The sequence below is a fragment of the Silene latifolia genome, chromosome 5 (assembly GCF_048544455.1).
Source record: "Silene latifolia isolate original U9 population chromosome 5, ASM4854445v1, whole genome shotgun sequence".
NCBI classification, from domain to species: Eukaryota; Viridiplantae; Streptophyta; class Magnoliopsida; order Caryophyllales; family Caryophyllaceae; genus Silene; species Silene latifolia.
Genome location: NC_133530.1, coordinates 20,804,471 through 20,826,051, shown reverse-complemented (window position 1 = coordinate 20,826,051; position 21,581 = coordinate 20,804,471). Strand labels below are relative to the sequence as shown.

The following is a 21,581-nucleotide window of genomic DNA, read 5'->3' as shown; positions in this document are numbered from 1 at the left end:
AAGCATTAAAAACATAAAAAAAAAAAAAGAAAAAAAAAAACTATATTAATTACCTACCTAAAAACATTTAGGTTTGGTTTTAAAGTACAAGCTAAGTTATAGTAATATGCTCAACAATGTTTGGAGTTTTGGACTAGTCATATACCACGAATAACATTATACCTCTGGACAATTTCTAGTGGTACAATAACATCATACAACCAAATTACTCCCTCCGTCCCGGTCAATTGTTGTCCTTTCGTTTTGGCACAAAGACCAAGGAATGAGAAAAAGACCAATAACTAAATGACAAGTGGAACAAATTGAATGAGAATGGTCAAATTACTCATCAATTTCATTCTTAAAATAGAAAGGATAACAAATGACTGAGACGCCCCAAAATGGAAAAGGACAACAAATGACCGGGACGGAGGGAGTATATCTTATCGAGCTTATGTGTAATTTTTTTAAGCTTTCTTAAAGTTAATTTCATATACAGTAATATGTTAAAACAGGTAAATTCGAGTTTCAAAATTACCAGTATTCTGTGAAGTGCTATTCAGATTGGAATCCCATTCAAATTTAGGGTCGTGTCATGTTGTATCGTGTCACATGTCTATTTGGCCTGACTTAACAGTTAACACAACATCAGGCGAGTAACATTGGTAACATTGTGATACCGATATAATTTAGTTTATGTATGACAAATGTTTTGGCAGACACGGCAGATTTAAACCCTGCAGTATCACCTGACGGATCAAAAATAGCAGTGGCATCATTTCAAGGAAAACATGGTGGATGGCAAGGCGAAATCGAAAATCTAATGACTAACATTATTGTATTTCCAATGGACAATCCTTCCGAGCGGACCACAATCGTTAACAACGGTGGTTGGCCATCCTGGGGAAGCGACAATGTCATCTTCTTCCACCGCAAGCTTGACGACCTTGCCAACGACTATTGGGCTGTGTTTCGTGCTGCCCTAAGTGATCCTTCCAATATTGTTATTTCTCAAGTGTAACCAAATCAAATTAAGGCCATCACTCCGGCTGCCATCGACGAGAACACCGTTGTAGTAGGTACGTACGTTGCCCTATAAATACGGACTATATGATCTGATCTGGCCAATTTCTACGAACCTCGCAATGATTCAGGCCCTGTTTGGTTAACAACATATTAAGTGAAATTAATAAATTCCGGCCTGAATAGTAGATTGACCAATCAATCAGCTAATTTCATGTGTTTTGTAAACGACATTTTCTAATAACGTATTGTTTGGTATCTACTAGTTTTGAATATGTTGCTAATAACATATTTATAAGCATATAGTATCAATTTATACATGAAAACATTTAATTATCCTATAGTTTGCTAATTACCAAACATTCTTTCTTCAATCTGTTAATCGTATTCTGCTAACATTAACCGTATTATGAATCTGCTTTTATTGTTTGCCAACAGGGCCTTAGCGTAATAATTAATCCGTAATTTTTGATAACGCTAACTTGATATGTGCCAACATTGTCACTTTACCTTAATATTCCGTAACATTCCAAACCAACCCAATAAACCTGACACGAACTTGACCAAACTGAACTCGGCTCAAACTAGAAAGCAATACGAACTCGATAAAATTTAAACCGTCTTATACAAGACCTTTATTCTGATTTAAGTTATTTGTTACACACAGGAACTATTCGCAAAAGCTCAACGTTCGGAGATAGACGCACAGATCTTCGACTGCACCAAACCAAGTGATTCACCAGTGCTAATTACTAAGGGAAACAAACCAATGGCTGATCATTATAATCCCTTTGTCATACCCCAAACTATTAGTGATGACAAACGTATTGGATATCATCGCGGTGTCATCAAGTTAAAGGTATGTAATAGTGTAATACTTCGTCTCTGAGACGGTCTTAATGTCTTACGTGATATAAGTGTGAAACGGGTTTATAACAGACTTGTTAATCCCCTTATACTAAAGAATAAAAATCTCCAAAATTTTCCCGCCTAAATGAATTTGGCTATAATTGGACTTTTATTATATCATATCTGTAATTGGGCTTTTATTATATTATATCTGTAATTGGACTTTCATTATATTATATCTACAAGTGAATTATACTGAACTTTCCCTGTTTCACCGACTAATACAAAACATTAATAATAATAAATTTTACAATTAAATTTCAAATTGATTTAAATACCAGTTGTATAATTGTTATTTTCTTTAATATTCCTATCTAAAAAACAACGCATTCGCGCGGGATCTATACTAGTTTAAGAAATAATTGTATGTATTTCTATAAAATTTTCGAGCTAAGACGTAATTAACTAATTATTACGATATTTGTTACGACCTATGACAGGATCCATCAGTCGTCGAAAGTCAAGACCTAATGAATATCAGGTCTCCGATTAACGGTTTAGGACTGTTCAGGGTTTCGGGTGTGTTTCCGACATTCTCCAAAGACGGCACTAAGCTTGCTTTCGTCGACAACGAGTTCCTCGCTGTGTGGGTAACCGATACCAAGGGCCCACTGCGTAAAGTTTATGAGGTACATACATTCTAATCCGAACGACGTACCATAACGAACAACAGATGAAATAAAGCATATTAACTAAATTACATAGTCGATTTGTCGTAATTAATCTCTTTGTTGACGATAATCTAGGCGGTCAAACCGAACAGCGTGTTCTCCCCGGTTTGGAGCCAAGATCCAGAAAAGGACATACTGTATTTCTGCAAAGGGCCTTCGTTTGACGCCAAAAGTCCAGTGGATATCATGGCTATTTTTGATGCATCCACTTCCGAACATAAACTTCACCCTATTGTCAACAATGGCTTTAACAACGCGTTTCCTTGTAACAATCCAGACGGTAAAGCTAATAATATTAGTTTATATTTTTGTTTTATAGAGTCAAGTTATTCTAAAAGAAAGATTAGCCGTTTGTATTTTATAATTTTATACCACTTTTATTTTATTTTGATTAAAACATTAGAATTGAAAATTTAATGAAAAAAAGTACTCCCTCCGATATGTTTACACTTTCTTTATTTCCCTTTACAAAATAAAGGAAGTGTAAACATATCACTGAAACAGAGAGAGTATACATTACAGAAAAGATAATAGTTTGGAAAAAAAAATCTCACTACTTACCTTATATAAGTAGGTGGAATTTGGGGAGAAAATTTGATAAGTTTTAGTCTTGTTTGGTTGCCTTTCAAATTCATAGGAATTCGAAAATCATGGGAAGTAGCTAAATGAAGGTTTGTTTGGTTGCCCAATTCATGGGAAGTAGAACTTCCTATGAAACTCCAATTCCTACATCATGTAGGAAGTCACTCATCTAGCCCCCATGAATTCAAGTTCCTATATCCAACCAAACAAGATTTCTAAAATTCACGTGATTTTCAACTTCACATGAATTTAATCTTCCCGGGAATTCTATCTTCCCATGGTGAACCAAACGACTCCTGAGTATATAGAAAATTTTAATCAAAACTATATACTTACAACAATGCGACAGGAACAAGACTGGTCTACAGATCCACAAGGGATGGTGGAGAGGACTTTCATAAAAACCCATACATAAGAGAAGAAGCCCACATAACAAAAGAAGAAAAAGAAGTCAAATTGACAAGGCTTACAGATGGGCCTTGGACCGACACACATTGCGACTGGTCACCAAATGGTAAATGGATCGTATTCTCATCAACTCGCGACAAGCCTGCTAATGCTCCAGTATCGGACAATGGTCTTGACCCAGGATACTTCGCGGTCTATTTAGTCGTAGTGGACAACCCATCTGTAGTAGTACGGGTCGCCCACAGCGGACCCCACTGTGTCGGACATGTCAATCACCCGTTTTTCAGCCCAAAAGGGACTAGCATTGTTGTGGCCTCAGACCTTGCGGCCGTGTCATGCGACCCGGTCTCATTGCCTTTATTTAATCACTCAGTGAGGCCTTATGGAGACGTGTTTACAATCGATATTGACCCAAATAACATCCAGAACAACAAAGACATACAAACATTTAATCGGATGACACACAGTAAGTACGAGAATTCGACATGTACTTGGACCGTTTACTCGACTGAGATTCCCGGTGGATCATGGAACCTTGTTCTAACCCGGCCTCATATACTTAAGTGCCCTTACGCGTATCCTGATGGTAGCGAAGGCTGGCAGATGACCGGTCATCTTATCATCCCGAATAGGCGTTGTTAGTCACATCTTGGCTTGCAATCCGGCATTCTGGTCCCAATATGCTTCATGTATGGTTATGGAAGTTTCGTTGTCTCTTGTTGCTATCGTTTGAGTGTTTTATTTCCGCTTTCTTTTATTGTTATTTTTTTTCGTTGTTAATCGAGTCGGGTTAAATACCTTCCTGAATTTTAATGCCTTAAGGGAGGCATACTATGTGTGTGTATGTTACTTATAATACTTAATTACCATGTTGGTCGTCAATAAATAAAGGATTTTAATACTAGTATCTTTGGGGACCCTTGCATATTTGCCTACTTTGTTCTTGGAACTGAAAAACAATGAATTGTTCGACCTTGCATGCTCTCAAGCGGATTAATCAAGCAGTGGTACGTGACTGTTAATTGTAGATTATACCACCAGGCACCAGCCACCAGGTGTAGTATAGAATTCGAGCTTTATAACAAAGTTTTCACGAGTTTTGTTTTAGATTATGAGGTTTAATGTAAAGTTTTAGAGGTCATCTATTTAAACATACAAAAAGTAAAATTTAGAGAAGCTCAGGAAAATTCATATAAACTCAGTTAGATGTAGGTTGGTCGTACGATGCTACTTCACAACTCGAGATAGGATCTTATTTACCCGTGATTGTGGGTTTTAAGGCCTTCTGAAAAGGTAACTGAAAGTCTAAAACCTCTAAAGATACCTGAAAACTGTAAAAGTAGTTGAAACTTGAAAATAAATCTGAAAGGGTAGCTGAAAATTATGACCCGAAAAGCTACCTGATTTTTATTAAAATTGTTTGGGAAACTAGATGAAAAGGTAGTTGATATTTGGTCAAATGACGTAAAAGGACGTGGTTTATTATGGTTATCGTTTATGTTTTTATTATTATTGTTGTGTTATTGTGGCGTTGTTAGTAGTAATGTAATTTTTTTCGCGATTACGCAAAACAAAAAAAAACTCAAACAATACATCATACATATAATAAATAATACTCCCTCCATTTACCTATTTTCTTCCCATTTGCTTTTTGAAGGTCAAAGTTTCCGAACTTTGACCGCAGATAAGTTGGGGAATAAAATATATAAATTTGTAAAACAAAAACATTTACACTTATTGTCAATGCATCTTTCACTTCAAAAAATTCCGACAAAAAAAAGTAACATATAGATGTAAAAAAAATACAGTCAAAGTTCCGTCTTAGAGACCGCAATAAAGCAAATGGGAAGAAAATAGATAAATGGAGGGAGTACTAATATTTAATATAAAAAAGTTCAAAGGTAAAAAAGATAGGTAAAATATAATGAGGTACCTGAAATATGAATGGTACTCTAAGTAGCATTTCATTTCAGGTAACTTACTTGCTAAAAAATGCTACTTGTCAAACGCTTGTAAAAAAAATAAGCTGTGTAAAATTTTTATCATAAAAGTTAATTCAATGAAAAAAAGTACAATGCAATGCCAAACAGAACTTAAAACGTAGTAATTCAACTACTTTGATGGGTGAAACTCCATTGTGATAGGGCGTCAGCTGGTGGCGCATAAATTGGGTGTCACCCTCTCATATGCATTTTTAATTAAAGGGATCCCCACTCACCCTATGTGAGAGGGTGGCGCCCAAATTAGGTGTCACCCGATAATGCCCTTTCATTTTTTTCCAACTCCATTCCTATGAACGGTTATTCGAGATGATGATGTTAGCTTTTACGTTTTTTGGTTTTTTTAAAGGAGAATGTCATATAAGCATTGTGATTCTTTCTTAAACACATTCTTAGTTAAAGAGGCCTCCACCCACCTCATGTGAGAGGGTGGCGCCCAAATTAGGCGCCTAAATTGAGTGCCATCCGGTGGCGGCGCCTTTTCATTTTCCTTCTTTCTTTTATAAAGAAAAGATAAATAAAATTATTGTTGTGCGAAAGCGTGAATATCTCGTGTTGGGCCTCTGCTGCACCGGTGTCCACTGTCCATAATAGTACGATATTGTCCGTTTTGGGCCAAGCCCTCACGGATTTACTCTTGGGCTCCTTCCCAAAAGGCCTCGTAGTATTATATTTTGTAGACAATTATAAACATAAGTTTTTATCTTTATTCTACCGACGTGGGACATGGGTTTGCCCTAACAATCCTCCCCTCAAACCAAGGACCATCATCTTTGACTCGGACCTTGATCTCCATGGAGAACTCCCACACTTTACAGCCCCAACATCTAGACACCCGAAACATCACAAGTCTTGATAACCCCCCCTTAGCCGACACACCATGCTACCACGAGCCATGTCTTGCACTACATGTCACCGCCTGGTCAAGTGAGTGCCCCCACATGCTTCTGAGCCTGCATGTCCATGTGTCCTTCTTGGGGATTTGCTACACATGTATATCGAACATCCTCTGCATCCAATATACCCTGGACCGGGTCCGTCTCTTTAGAAGTCCTATAACACAAACGGTCTCTAGCATCCAACCTGAAAAGGACCCACCAGACATGTGGCACCCAATCTGATAAGGGTCCACCTGATCAATAGTTCTAGTACACAAATGGTCTTTGTCCCACAAGACCTATGACGCCTTTCATCCATTTAGCCCTGGATCGGACTTGCTCAAGGACTCACTCCGAGCTAGGAGTTCCATGCCTTACGGTGTACAACTTCAAGGCTTGGGCCTGCTGATGAATCCTCGTGTCTAGCCCAAGTCGAACATTGGGCTCTGATACCACTTGTTGTGCGGAAGCGTGAATATCCCGTGTTGGGTCTCTGCTGCACCGGTGTCCACTGTCCATAATAGTATGATATTGTCCGCTTTGGGCCAAGCCCTCACGGATTTACTCTTGGCCTCCTTCCCAAAAGGCCTCGTACTATTATATTTTGTAGACACTTATAAAGATGAACATCTTTATTCTACCGATGTGGGACATGTGTTTGCACCCTAACATTTATATTAGTACTCGCTCCGTTCTGGTTATTTGTATATCTATTTCATTTTGGGTTTTGTTAGTCGATTGTTAACCTTTTTATTTTAGAAATGACCTTGATGGTTAACTTAATTGCTCGTATTTAATTTGGTTCACTTGTTATCAAATAATTGAGTTATTCCTCAATTCTTAATCTTTATACCAAAATTAAGGATAATAAACAATTAATCGGAATGAAGGGAATATCTATTATCTTCGAAAAACAAAAGCTATACTCACACTATGAAGAAAGAAACTAGATTATAAGATGAGAATAAATATTTTTCTCAACTAGTGTTACTAGTAGTCTAGTACTCTAGTACCACATGTCCACATCAAAAATTCGATTTTATCTCGTGTACACCACACATCACGTGAATAAATAATTAATTAAAAATGTTGTTTTTATATCATGGATTTGTCCTTGTGTTAAATAAAAATCGTAGATTTTTCGTTACTTCTTAATTACTGCATTTTTATATTATATACGTTAATCATCTTCATAATTACATATTGTTCCTCCACTGATCTTTAGTTGGTCTTATAAAACGGGTCAAGTACATACCAAATCATATGACAGTTACCTAAGACATTTTAAAAGAGAATTTCGTTACTCGTAAGATCATAGATTTAGTGGCACTTTGTTCCGATTTGGTGGCAAGAGCGTCTTAGGAGAGTAGTTAAGCTTGAATTGATATGTCGTTGGTGTCGCGGAGTGAAGGCCTAGCTTTGAAAGTGGCAAGGCGACAAAGACCACAAGTCGGATCCAACACTCCAGCCATAACTTTAAGAATGACTAGGATGAAATTTATGAGAATCCACATTTTTTGCCAAAGATTCCCGATTTTGACAATCAATAGCGGGACGTTGTTTTTATCGTTAGATAGGGCCTTCATTCCTCTGCACAGGATTCTATTCACAATAAGAAATTTTTCGTGAACCAGAAACTCGAGATTGTTCCCTCCGCTTGGTCCCTAGCACGCCCTTTCTTTTGATTTTTTTAAAAGCAGATGCTTTTTTCCACTTACAAGTAAAAGGAAGGCCCTTTTCTAAACGTTCACTTAAAATAATCCTTTTGTAGCCCAGAAGGTCACGACCCACTTGCTCAAACAAGGACTGGATCGGAGAATAGAGGTTAAAGAGCGGTTAGAGTGACTAGCGGTGCTCCCTTTCCGCCGGTTCGAGTTACCATGGGTGATAACTGATAAGCCTCTTGAGGTCACAATTGAAGAGGGTAGGATCGGAGTACTTGCCGGAATGAGTAGCTTCTCTCTGATTATGAAAAAATAATTCAAGATTCTCGAAAGAGAGATTAAAAGATAAACAGTTAATCTCTCTTAAAGACGGATTTATCCGTTTAACCTTAGAATGGATGAAGTACAATTTCACTTGTGCATATAAAATAAATTCATTACTTTTCCATATGCATTCTGCTTTCGTCTTATTCATACTGCTTGATCCGTCTTAAACTTAAGACTGATTTACCGGTTTTAAATAAAATTTTGTGAAGATAAAAGCACAGCGCGTTTTTCTTCATACGGCTGTTTCTCATCTGAAATAAGACGGGCAACATGTCATTATTTTATAATAAAATAATGTTATTTTCTGACCATTATTTTTCACATCATTTTCAGGGTAAAAAATGACACCTCTAGTTGTAATATTTTGTGAATTAAATGGTTACATTTTCTTAAAAAATGGCAACATTTTATCCGTTTTACTTCAGATGGAAAAACATTCCGTCTGAAATAAGGATTTGCGATTAAAGCATTGTTACTCCGTAGTCCGTACTGAATTTAATAAAAAAAATCTTAATAGAATCTTTTATCATCATGTACTATGTTCAAATGTGCATTTGGAATTGGAATATATCTAAGGGAATTTTCTTATCATATCATATCCGAACCTTCATCTTTTTAATCGTTACTCCCTCTGTTCCGGTTATTTGTTATCTTTTTTTATTTTGGGGTGTCTCAATCATTTGTTGTCTTTTTTATTTTAGGATTGCATTTGATGAACAATTTGGCCATTCACACTCAATTTGGTCCACATGTCATTTACTAATTGGTCATCTCTTCTTTCCTTGGTCTTTGTGCCAAAACCAAAGGACAACAAATGACCGGGACGGAGGGAGTATATATTTGCGTTCAACCAAACTTGGTTGGCTGAAGTGATATGACTTTCGTCTCTTAAACAAGTGGTTATGGCTCATGGATTCGTTTTCCGACTCTTGCGAATGAAAAAAGTCAAATTTGAGAGGGGTCATCAACCCGTATATATATATATATATATATATTAATTTTATAAATTAATCTTTTTCATTCACCAACATATTTACGGTCAAAGTTCGGCAACATTAATTAATGAAAAAAATAGAAAATTGAAGGGTCATTTTTTTCATTTAATTATATTTTTAATAATAAATAAATAAATATTTTTAATAATAATTAAAAAAAAAGTAAACAAATAATTGGAACAAGGTTAAAAGATGCTTTCATAAGAAGTGTATATATATTAGTTTTATCAATAAGTCTTCCTTGTGACAAATGAGAATTTGTGTAGTTTTATAGATTAATCTTTTTCATTCACCAACATATTTACGTTCAAAGTTCGGCAACATAGCCCGCAAGGGTGGAGTCTAGTGGTTAAAACTTGGGTGAAATTCCCAGGAAACCCAGGTTCAAGCCTCCCCAAGTGCAAAATCTTGTGGAGCATTCTTGGCCTGAGTCCATGCCTAATAGACTTCGAGCCTGTCACCCTCGGGTGGTTTACCTGGTATACGTGGTTTGCAGGCTATCACGTACACCCGCGGGTCCGAAGGTAGCGGCTGCGGGTTCCCTTGTTACCAAAAAAAAAAAAAAAAAAAAAGTTCGGCAACATTAAATAATGGAAAAAAAAATAGAAAATTGAAGGGTTTATTTTTCTCATTTAATTAAAATATTTTTAATAATAAATAAAAAAATATTTTTAATAATAATTAAAAAAAAAGTAAACAAATAATTGGAACAAGGTTATTACAACCTTGCTTAGTAAACGACGGATTAATATTGGTAGAAGCAGGTTGTGAAAACAGATTAAAATTAGCAGAATTTGTTGACAAAATTTGACTAGCATATTAAGGCCCTGTTTGGCAAACAGCAGAAGCAGATTAATGATAACAGATAACGTTAGCAGAATACGGTTAGCAGATTTTAGTAGCAGGTTTGACCATCATATGAAATTAGTAGAATTTAGAAAGCGTGTTTGGTAACTAGCAGATTATATGACAAATCTACCATTTCTGTGTATAAACTCAATATGCTATTACAATATGTTGTTATTAGCAGCATATTCAAAAACATTAGATTACGGCCATTATCCTGTCTGAATATGCTATTGACCAAACACGTAAAATTAGTACATTGATTGGTCAAAGTACTATTTAAGCCGGAATCTACTAATTTCACCTAATATATTGTTTACCAAACAGGGCCTAATTTAGCATTAAATGTGTGTGACAATTAAGAGATTTAAATTAACAATTTTCTCTCATCTTTATAAAATAACACTAGTTTTGTGACCCGTGAAAATCACGGGTTTGACTTTTTTTTGTTGTTTTGTTTTTGGTGTATTGTTCGTGAAAGTGTTTTTCGTCTTTTTCTGTACTTTCTTTTTTACTTGGAGATATGTTATAATTAGGGTATTTTGAAATTTTGTGATATGAGTCAAAACTATGTAATGAGGAATGACACCAAAACTCCTAAATCTGTATGATGGTTTGATCTGTCTTAATGAGAACCCCTAAGTTAGTATTCCATTTTAATATTCGAGCATTGTAACCACTAAATTAAACTTACTTAAGCTAAACGAAAATACTTGGTATATGTGAAATATAAGTAAAAAAGAATAAAATATTAATTGTTTATACCTCGACATTTCACATTTAGATCCTTCGTAAGTAACTCTGAAAATAAACAAAAATAAATTAGAATCCAATTAAATAGAGTGTAAAAGACTAAACAAAAGTATGCAAATAAAAAATTATTGGTGAATGGAAGTCTCCCCGCCTTTTTGTGGTCTTATTTATAATCTTGGATTATATGACTTTTATTGATATCTCTTGAGTTATCGGTTATAATTGATCTAAATAAACCCTCCTAGTGCTAATGATAATGAGAGTTATTGAAATTAAACTTTAATGAATTATAATGAGTTGATGTAAACATCATTTTAATGAGTTAATTTAACCAATTTTTATTTTTTTGTCTTTTAAGTTGCCAAGATCATTAACGATAATGGAGTAATGAACAATTTAATGCATATTTTCTTAGAGAGTTTTTTAAGGTTCTTACATAGTCATTTATTTAACCAATTTTTATATTTTGTCTTTATACTTACCAAAATCATTACTCATGTAGTTATGAAAAATTTAGTGCATATTTATCTTTTTTTTTTTTTGTCTTTTTAGTTACATTAGTGGTTATGAAAAATTTAGTACATATTTATATTAGAAAATTTATAAAGGTCCTTAAATGATCACTTAGTTAGAGTAAGATGATGTCGCTTGATACTTAAGGAATTGCTCAAAATATCATTTCTATGTTATTGTATAGATAATAATAATAATAATAATAATAATAATAATAATAATAATAATAATAATAATAATAATAATAATAATAATAATAATAATAAAAATAAAAATAATAATAATAATAATAATAATAATAATAATAATAATAATAATAATAATAATAATAATAATAATAATAGTAATAGTAATAGTAATAATAATAGTAAAAAAAATAGTAATAATAATAGTAATAATAAGGATAATAATTTATGAATGGATTATAAAAATGTCATGTGAATTAAAATTAAATTATTTAGTAGCCTCTTGATTGTATATTCGTTTTGTTACCTGTGCAATGCACGGGATAAATATAAGTTTTCTTACTAAAATTTAGATTTGCTTCTTAATACTCAAAAGTGAATAATAATGTTTAATTAAACTAAATGTACAACAAATTCTTGCACAAATCAGGATATAGTAGTATAGTAGTACAAGACAATAATTACACATTGTGTTTGAAACATAAATAGTTTGATCTACGAAATTAAATATGAGAAAGTGAAAAAATATTACCCTAATATGAACAAAATAGTTATCCAAAATCTGTTATACAAACTTTACAACTCATTGTCATTTGACACAAAGTACATTTTTTTGTCTTTATCTACTAATAAAACGATACATCAATGATTTATTAGTATATACCTTAAGTTTTATCTTTAGTTTTCGCCTTAGTCTTGTGCCTTTTGATTATCTTCTTTCTTCAAACTACTTGCATGAGGCTCTACCATATCTACATTCACGTGCCTTTGATGATGATGTAGAGTTGATACACATGTTTTATTGATCAAAAAGAAAACATCAACATGACGAAGATTTAACAAAAGAATCGAAATATTCTCACATGTAGGCCTAGGCCATTTAAATTAATCCAGATGAAAAGTATAAATTCCAATATAAAGCAAACGATTCATAAGAACGAATAACATAAAAAATTAAAATACTTTATCGTACTACAAAACAACAACAATAACAATTTCATATAAGAGATGTTAATTCATTTTTATATACCATACGTTCATACTCACTATAATCAAATATACTATTCAACAATGAAATATAGCATGTAATTTGAAAATTTACGATCAATGAATATTAAACGGAAGATTAGTGAATGGAAACTATTAGTTTTATATACATTATACAACCATTAGCTTTAAACTTTTCATTTTACTTTTCATTTATTTTGTGAGTTATGAGTATTATTAAATAAGATTATACAACCATTGATTCTCATTTTTCATATTCCTTTTCATTTATTTTGTGAGTTATGAGTATTAAATAAATAAGATAATTGATTATGAGAACCTTAAGAGGTAAGAAAAAGGTTAATGAAAATTGCGGGTGTTCAATTGCCTTGTTTTTAAACGCATGAATAGTTTTTCACATAATAAGTAAATTGGACTAATGTGAAAAATGTCACAGTTTTTCAATTACCTTGTTTTTAAATAGTAGTTGAAGTAAAATGTCATACTTTTACTTTTAGGAATGTTACTAAACTACAAAATTATTTTTATTTTTAATTAAAAAGGTTTTAATTTTAGGAAAGTAAAGTATAACAATTTATAAAAAAAAAATACAACACTTCCAACAAACACTTAATCAAATTTATAAATTAGAAAAATAAGTATGAAGAACTTTTAATCAATTCATTAACAGGTTTTATTACAAAAACTTTAATTAAAATGTTAAATTTTATTTGTGAATTTGTGTAGATTTCATTACTTTTGAATTTTTTTTAACTCATGAAATATTTAATGTATAAAATTAATTTAAGAATAATGCTAATATCCTTCGATTTGGTTTAGCTTATATGTTACAATTATGAAATTTGTAAGTGAATTTGTATAAATCACATCACTTTTGAAATTTTTTTAACTCAATAAATATATAATGTATACAATTAATTTAAGAATAATGATAATATCCCTTTATTTATTTTAACTTATATGTTACAAAATATATGATGACACTTTTGTGAGAAATTTTTGTAAATTTAATAATCAATACAAATTTAAAAATTATAAAAATGCAACATAGATTGAAATTTAATGACTATGCCACATGGAATTAAATTTAATGCTTTTAAAAGTCTTTTAGTTTGATTTACTTTAACTTATATGTTACAAAATATATGATGTCACTTTTGTAAGAAATTTTAGTAAATTTATTAATCTACAAATTTAAAAATTATGAAAATGCAACATAGAATAAAATTTAATGAGTATGCCACATGGAATTAAATGTAATGCTTTTAGAAGCCTTTTAACAATATTGTATAGATATAAGGACATGAACAAACTATTAAATATAAAATGAAGGTAAAGTTTAATATTTTCCAAGGGGTAGAAAGGTGAATTTATATTTTTTTTATTTCCTAACCTAGTGTTATACTGGGGGAGCAGCATATGTATAACAGCGGGTGACGCTCAAATTGGGTGCCACCCTCTCACAACAATTGTTTATTGAAGGGGTCCCCACTCACCCCATGTGAGAGGGTGGCGCCCAAATTGGGTGTCACCCGGTGGCGCCCTTTCATTTTCCATTTTAATATGTGTTTACCAAATATCCCCTAAGTAATAATTCTACGAGATTACAATCCTACCCTCCTAAGCCCTAGCTCCCTATAAATACTGCATGCTACGTGATTCTTTCTCATCAGTTCTCACCTCTCAAAACCTCAAGCATTCCATTTCTTCTCTTCTCCAAATTTATTAACATCCTCTAAAAATGCCTCATGAAAAAGGAAGCGTAGGGTTCTTCTCAACCTACCGTCCACCGCAACCTCTCGACATATTCTCTCTCTCCACAATGCCCTCTTCAGCTGACCGTGAGGTGCACCTGACCGATGGTAAGTCTTACAACTACAACGGTCAGGTGATCCCACCTGCGGCCTTAAAGCTCATGCTCAAGCGTCCAGTATTGGCCTCAGTTGGGACTGAGGCCGATGTGGACTCTGGCAGGCTCACGGGTCTCATGCTGGTGTCTGAAAGGTCCAACGGGCTAGAAACACTTCACATAGCTCTCCGTCTTGGTGTCCAAAAGCCCTCATTCTATAGTTTTGCTGAAGTTTATGGGACATATAATGGGATACGCATGGAAGATAGCGGCGTTTTCGCCGGTGAATATCTTGTGTATGTCACCACCAAGGATCCTGCTCTGGCTCGTCGACAACCATGGACCGCTATCTATAAGACTCATTTAGCAACGGCTGAAACCAAACGCCTTACTCCTTCAAGTAAGCTTTTTTCTACATACCGTCCAATATTTATTTGACTTTACAGTTTACAGTTTACACGGTATTCAAGACAACATTTTGACTGTACCTCTTTATTCTTTATCATCAAAACTTGAGAGAGACGGTTTTTCAATTATAAGTTATTGAGAGACATGACTTCCGTACTTTTTTATTTGTGTTTCGTGACCCGTTTATTGTTGATTATGACATAGTAATTTCGTACCTATTTACATAATAGATGTATATATTTTATTTTTAATCATAATTTATACCTGTTTTGTTAGCTTTAGTACCACTTTTTCTTAAAAATGTAAAATAGTCTATCAATAAACTTATAAAGAGACTGTCTCTCTTAATAATTTTTGTTAGTTGTAAATATATTTCATTTAAATGATTTTTATTGATAAATAGCTAGGAAATATTTTAGTTTCATATTGTAGTTTTTCATATGTTTTTCATCTAATTCGGTTTTAATTTATGATAAAATGTTTGGACAGACACAGCAGATTTAAACCCTGCAATATCACCTGATGGGAAAAAGATAGCAGTGGCATCATTCCAAGGGAAAGATGGTGGATGGCAAGGCGAAATCGGAAATCTAATGACTAACATTGTTGTATTTCCTATTAACAACCCCTTGCAGCGGACTATAATCGTTTATAACGGTGGTTGGCCGTCTTGGGGAAGCGACAATGTCATTTTCTTCCACCGCAAGCTTAACGACCCTACTGAACCTACCGCCGACTATTGGGCTGTGTTTCGCGCCGACCTTAGAACTCCTGGAACCGTTTATCAAGTGACACCAAATAAAATTAAGGCCATCACTCCGGCTGCTATCGATGAGAACACTGTTGTAATAGGTACGTACGTTGCCCTATAAATACGAGCCATATGATCTTAGAGTTGGCCATCTACACGGGCTAAAGGCAATTTAGCCCGGCCTCACCCGCTCTTAGCCCGCCATTTTAGTAAAAAAAAATAAATAGGTCCGCCAGCCCAGTCCGCCCTCCACCTATTACGGGCCTGGCCTGGGTAAAACATACTGCAGGCCTGGCTGGCCGGTTCAGAGCCTGACCAAAAGAGCTCGGCCCAGCCCGAACCCGGCCAAAGCCAACTTTACAATGATCTCGCCTATTTCAACAACTCTCGCAATGATTTAGCGTAATAATTAGTCCGTAATACTCCGTATATAAAATCGCGAACTTGAAATTTGTCAATTAATAAAATGATCCATGGTCACTTACCTTAATATTCCTTAACATTCTACACCAACCTTGCTCGACGATCCTCCCGTAATCCTGACGTGAACTTGACCAAATCGAACCCGACTCAAACGAGAAAGCAATACAAACTCGATAAAATTTAAGCCGTCTTTACAAGACGACATTTATTCTGATTTTAATCACTTGTTACACACAGGAACTATTCGCAAAAGCTCAACGTTCGCAGATAAACGCACAGATCCTGACCAATATCGACACGTGGAGATCTACGACTCCACCAAACCAACAGGTCAGACGCCGGTGCTAATTACTAAGGGAAACAAACCAAAGTCTGATCACTTTAATCCCTTTGTCATACCCCAAAATAATGGTTACAAACGTGTTGGATATCATCGTGGTGTCATCAAGCTAAAGGTAATTCATATTTCATAGTGTATACGTAGTAGTACTTCGTCTCTGAGACGGTCTTATAAGCGTGAAACGAATTTAAAACAGACGTAATTAACTAATTATTACGATATTTGTTGCGTATGACAGAATCCAGCAGTCGTCGAAAGTCAACAGCTTATGAATATCGGGTCTCCGGTTAATGGTTTAGGACTGTTCAGGGTTTCGGGCGTGTTTCCGACATTCTCCAAAGACGGCACTAAGCTTGCTTTCGTCGACAACGAGTTCCTTGCTGTGTGGGTTACCGATACCAAGGGCCCATTGCGTAAAGTTTATGAGGTACATTCTAATCCTAAGGACGTACCAGATTTTGATGCTAACGGGGTTTGAACCTAGGTCATGAGTACCAGATATCATGATTTTACCGACTAAATTAGTTGACATCTGCAGTTTCATACTATAACGAACAAGCAATATATAATCGATTATGAAACGACATTAATTATGTTATATTGTCGATTTGTAGTAATTAATCTTTTTTTTTTACGATATTGTAGGGGGAAGGACCTGACAGCGTGTTCTCGCCGATTTGGAGCCAAGATCCGAAAAAGGACATACTTTATTTCTGCAAAGGGCCTTCGTTTCACGCTAGCAACGAAGTGGATATCATGGCTATTTTTGATGCATCGACTTTCAAACCTAGTAAACCTTTTCCTATTGTCAAGAATCGCTCTAACAATGCATTCCCTTGTAGCAGTCCAGACGGTAAACATCTTATACCAACATATGTACTCCCTCCGCCTCAGTCATTTGTAGACCTAGCAAAATTGACCCGACCCAAACTATCGCACCCAAATGACACTTGAAGCACAAATTGACCCGATCCGACCCGAAAATGACCCGGCCTTCCATGGACTTGTAACAGACCCGACCCGAAATGACCTGATCTGAAACCACCCAAACCGAAAATGATCTGACAAAACATAACTTTAATTGACCCTAAAAGACTTGAAATGCCTTTTTTCTCTTAGTCATTGACCCGAAAATGACCCGGCCTAAAACAACCCGACGCGTTTGACCCGAATATAACCCGACAAACATACCCGAAACAACCCGAAAACCCGAAAGGACCCAACCCGACCTGAACTAACCCGATAATGTGACAAACCCGAGCTGAATTGGCCTGACCTGAACCCGACCCGTTGACCCGTTTTGTTAGGTCTAGACTCATTTGTATACTTTTTATTGTTTGTTAGACGTATTTTAACCAAAACTATATACTTACAAAAATGTGACAGGAACAAGACTGGTCTATCGATCCACAAGGGACGGAGGAAAGGACTTGCATAAGAACCTATACATAAGAGAAGAAGCTCACAAAGCGAAAGACGAAAAAGAAATCAAATTGACAAGGCTCACAAATGGTCTTTGGACCGACACACATTGCGACTGGTCACCAAATGGTAAATGGATCGTATTCTCATCAACCCGCGACAAGCCCCAAGGTACTCCATCTGACAATGGTCTCGACCCAGGATACTTCGCAGTGTATTTACTTGCAGTGGACAACCCGTCTGTAGTAGTACGGGTTGTCCAGAGTGGACCCCGCTGTGTCGGACATGTTAATCACCCGTTTTTCAGCCCAAAAGGGAATAGCATTGTTATCGCCTCAGACCTTGCGGCCGTGTCATGTGACCCCGTCTCATTGCCTCTGTTTAATCACTCGGTGAGACCTTATGGAGACGTGTTTACAGTCGATATTGACCCATATAACATCCAGAACAACAAAGACATACAAACATTTACTCGGATGACACATAGTAAGTTTGAAAATTCGACTTGTACTTGGACCGTTTACTCGACTGATAGTCCCGGTGGAGCATGGAACCTTGTTTTGAACCGGCCTCATATACTTAAGTGCCCTTACGCGTACCCTGATGGAAGCGAAGGCTGGCAGATGACCGGTCATCTTATCATCCCGAACAGGCGTTGTTAATCGCATCTTGGCTTGCAATGCGGCGTTCCGGTCCGTCATATGGACGTATGGTTATGGCAGTTTCCTGCTCTTTCGTATCTATCTTTTGTGTGTTTTATTTCTGTTATTCTGTTGTTGTTTTTCTTATTTTTATCGTTGTCAGTCGAGTCGGCTTAAATACCTCCCTGAATTTTAATGCCTTTATAAGGGAGGCATACTACTACTATGTTGTATGTTGCCATGTTGGTTGTGAATAAATAAAGGAATACTGTATAATACTAGTAACTTTGGGCCGGGCCCGTTATTTTACTTGGACTTGTGTTCTTAGAAACTGAAAAACAACGCATTGTCAATTTGGTTTTGTGTTTATTTGGAATTAAAAATCTTCTCTTCATTTCAAATATAGTGTGGAGGGAGTACAATAAGAATAACAACAAAGGTTTATATCGGAAATTAGGGGTAGGCAAAATTCGGTCCAGACCAGAATCTTCGAAACTGGAATTAAAAAATCCGATCCGGTCTCCGGTCCATCATTTTCTAAGATTCCAGTATCCGATCCGGGACCGGAAAGAACAGATTTGATGTTTTTTTATTTTATTTTCCTTGAAAATATATTATAATCTCTAATTCAATGAATCGGAATTTGAAATGGGCATATTGTGTCAAATTCTGTTCCAACCGGCCCCAGTCTCTAATTTTTGCCGATTTCGGTTCCGGTCCAGTTTTGGACCAGTGCCAAACCCTTGACTTAATTCACACCAAATGTTCAACATGGATTCTTTCTCTCCCTATACCCTCTCCCTCGCCAAACTCTTAGAGATTCGCAAAACGCCTATATCATTTTCAGTCATCCTTATCCATGTTTGTATCGATCTTCCCTTCCATAAAATACAATGCAATGTAAAAAAAAAAAAAAAACTAAAAAATTAAGAGATAATTTAGAAGGTTTGTGATGATTGTCCAATCTTTCTACTCGATAACCAAATATCAAATATTTAGTCTATTAAGATTGTTCCGGGTGTAATTCCAGAGCAGGTATTCGTTACCACTCGTAGCTTGTAGAATGTCGTCTTTGGTTGAATCCTTCTTTCCTTAATTGTTCCTCTCGGCCTCTCCTGCAACAATGAACGAACTGAGGGCTTGGCTTTGTGCCAAGCGTACTCACTCCGACGCTCAAGTCAGTAAACTTAAGGGATAAATTGTTACTTGGCTGAATGTATATTGTAGAGAGATAAGGAAGATAATACCAGATGAATAGTGTTTCTTAGGTCAAGTTGTGGATCTTTTCCTCAATGAAGGTTGAGGAGTATTTATAAACTTTCACCTTTTGTCACGTAGTGGCCAAGTGGCCAAGTGGCTAGTAGGTGGAAAGACTGATCTATCCCTCGGCCGAGGGACCTATGGCAGGCCGGCGGGCCCTGTTGACTCACCGCCGAGGGGTCTTGGATATGAGTACGCGGGTATGTGTCCCGGTGGCGGTTGCCATGCCGAGACCAGCCGACAGCCGATGGTAAATTTTGCATCGGCTAAGTTGTCTAAGCCGTTGACTTCTTTGTGGATATCTTTGACCTTGCTCAATATGTTGACTTGGTCAGCGGTGCAGAATATGCCCCATCAATTTTCCCCCAGCGTAGTCTATGCCGTGGTATGGGCTCCGATGTACGTTTGAGCGTATATTCTGCGCAAGTAATTTGTAAAAAATTTTCTGCATCGGCTTCTTCTACTGCGGCGGCTTTTTTACCTCGGCCTGATCATTCTTAGGCCATACCATATCCCCCCTCCACATGGATGCGTAAAGGGCATCCGATGTGGAAAAGAAAGTGACGCTGGCCGAGACCAGGGTTGAGAGTGCCGGTTGTTTTTGATTGCCCCCGGCCGGCGCTACTTAGCTTGGTTGATCATGTGGCCGGCGGAGAACAGATGCTTGGGAATTTGTTGAGGAAGGTGAATAGGCGGAGAGATATGAATGGGCGTGTTGAATACGCTTGGTCACTGTTGCATCGATTGACGTTCAACTGTTGCAACGATTGACATCCCGTGGTTGCATGTCCGACACGTGTCTGCACGCTGATTGGTTGACGCTTCATGGGCTTTTCTCTGATTGGTCCTTCTTTATGGGTTTTCCTATAAATAGGGGATTATCCGTGAAATTGGCCACCAATTTCATTCTCCAAAATTTTCCTCTCTCTAAACTTTCAAGGGCTTCTTTGTCTTCTAATTTTCGAGTTATTACTCCGCGAGTGTTTTTCTTCAAGGTAAACAAACAAATTTCTTCAATTTTTATTTTGTTAAATAATTATTGCTATTATGTCTTCTGCCGACGCCGGACTAGCACTTCGCGCCGGAGGGTTCCCCGTTGCGTGTTGATGGGGAGGGATATTAGACGCCATCCCGATAAGGTTTGGGGGCCCTAGGTCTCCTTCTCCCGTAGTCGATCCACCAATTTTGGAGGAACGGGAGGATGAGGATGACGATGTTGATGAGGATGAGAGGACTCCTTCGATGGTGGGAGGGCTGTCTATCCCGGATCATGGCGAGGCTCGCACGATCGGTCTTGACCGGCTTGGTCCCATAAGTTCGCCACTGTTCCGGCGAGACATTTTTCGGAGGCCATTTCTCCTTCGGTGAGGGGTACAAGATCGTTATCCCTAAGAAGGGTCAGGCGGTCTGTTGCCCTCCACCGGGTCACACCGGCGTGTACCTCGTGCACTGGAGTATGGGCTGCGGTTTCCCTCGAATAAATACGTCATGGCCATCATCAAAGCTATGAACGTCGCCTGTGGCCCAACTACATCCGCGGCCATGAGGACGATAGTTGGCTTTGTGTGGCTCTGCCTTTTTAGGGGGGAGATCCCGACGGTCAACTTATTCCGCCGCCTTCATCATCTACGGCCGTCAAATCGGTAAAGTGGGTTGGTACGGCGTGCGGCGGAGTGAGGCTTCGTCTCCGTGTCCAAACTTACTTCTTGCAAGGACGGCAACAACGATGGGTGTATGTTCAAGTGC

The 21,581-nt window shown here is 36.5% G+C and overlaps 2 protein-coding genes across 2 annotated transcripts; both read left to right on the top strand.

Moving 5' to 3' along the window:
• Positions 1–679: 679 nt before the first annotated feature.
• LOC141655019 (uncharacterized) lies at positions 680–4,214 on the top strand. Its single transcript, XM_074462123.1, has 5 exons — positions 680–982; positions 1,670–1,861; positions 2,352–2,540; positions 2,658–2,862; positions 3,514–4,214. Exons 1-5 carry the CDS (start codon positions 680–682, stop codon positions 4,212–4,214), a joined length of 1,590 nt encoding a protein of 529 aa, XP_074318224.1.
• Positions 4,215–14,407: 10,193 nt separating this feature from the next.
• LOC141657025 (uncharacterized) lies at positions 14,408–18,884 on the top strand. The gene is made up of 6 exons (XM_074464134.1): positions 14,408–14,990; positions 15,488–15,850; positions 16,410–16,627; positions 16,751–16,939; positions 17,158–17,365; positions 17,899–18,884. Exons 1-6 carry the CDS (start codon positions 14,483–14,485, stop codon positions 18,594–18,596), a joined length of 2,184 nt encoding a protein of 727 aa, XP_074320235.1. The 5' UTR covers positions 14,408–14,482; the 3' UTR covers positions 18,597–18,884.
• Positions 18,885–21,581: the final 2,697 nt, after the last annotated feature.

What these genes read in the sequence shown, in the direction of transcription:
- LOC141655019 (XM_074462123.1), top strand. Translation starts at nt 680, where the DNA reads ATGACAAATGTTTTGGCAGACACGGCAGATTTAAACCCTGCAGTATCA. An exon ending in TAAGTGATCCTTCCAATATT is followed by an intron (nt 983 to 1,669) that starts GTTATTTCTCAA and finishes TGTTACACACAG; the next exon opens with GAACTATTCGCAAAAGCTCA. An exon ending in CACTGCGTAAAGTTTATGAG is followed by an intron (nt 2,541 to 2,657) that starts GTACATACATTC and finishes ACGATAATCTAG; the next exon opens with GCGGTCAAACCGAACAGCGT.
- LOC141657025 (XM_074464134.1), top strand. Translation starts at nt 14,483, where the DNA reads ATGCCTCATGAAAAAGGAAGCGTAGGGTTCTTCTCAACCTACCGTCCA. An exon ending in CATTGCGTAAAGTTTATGAG is followed by an intron (nt 16,940 to 17,157) that starts GTACATTCTAAT and finishes ACGATATTGTAG; the next exon opens with GGGGAAGGACCTGACAGCGT. An exon ending in CCCTTGTAGCAGTCCAGACG is followed by an intron (nt 17,366 to 17,898) that starts GTAAACATCTTA and finishes AAAATGTGACAG; the next exon opens with GAACAAGACTGGTCTATCGA.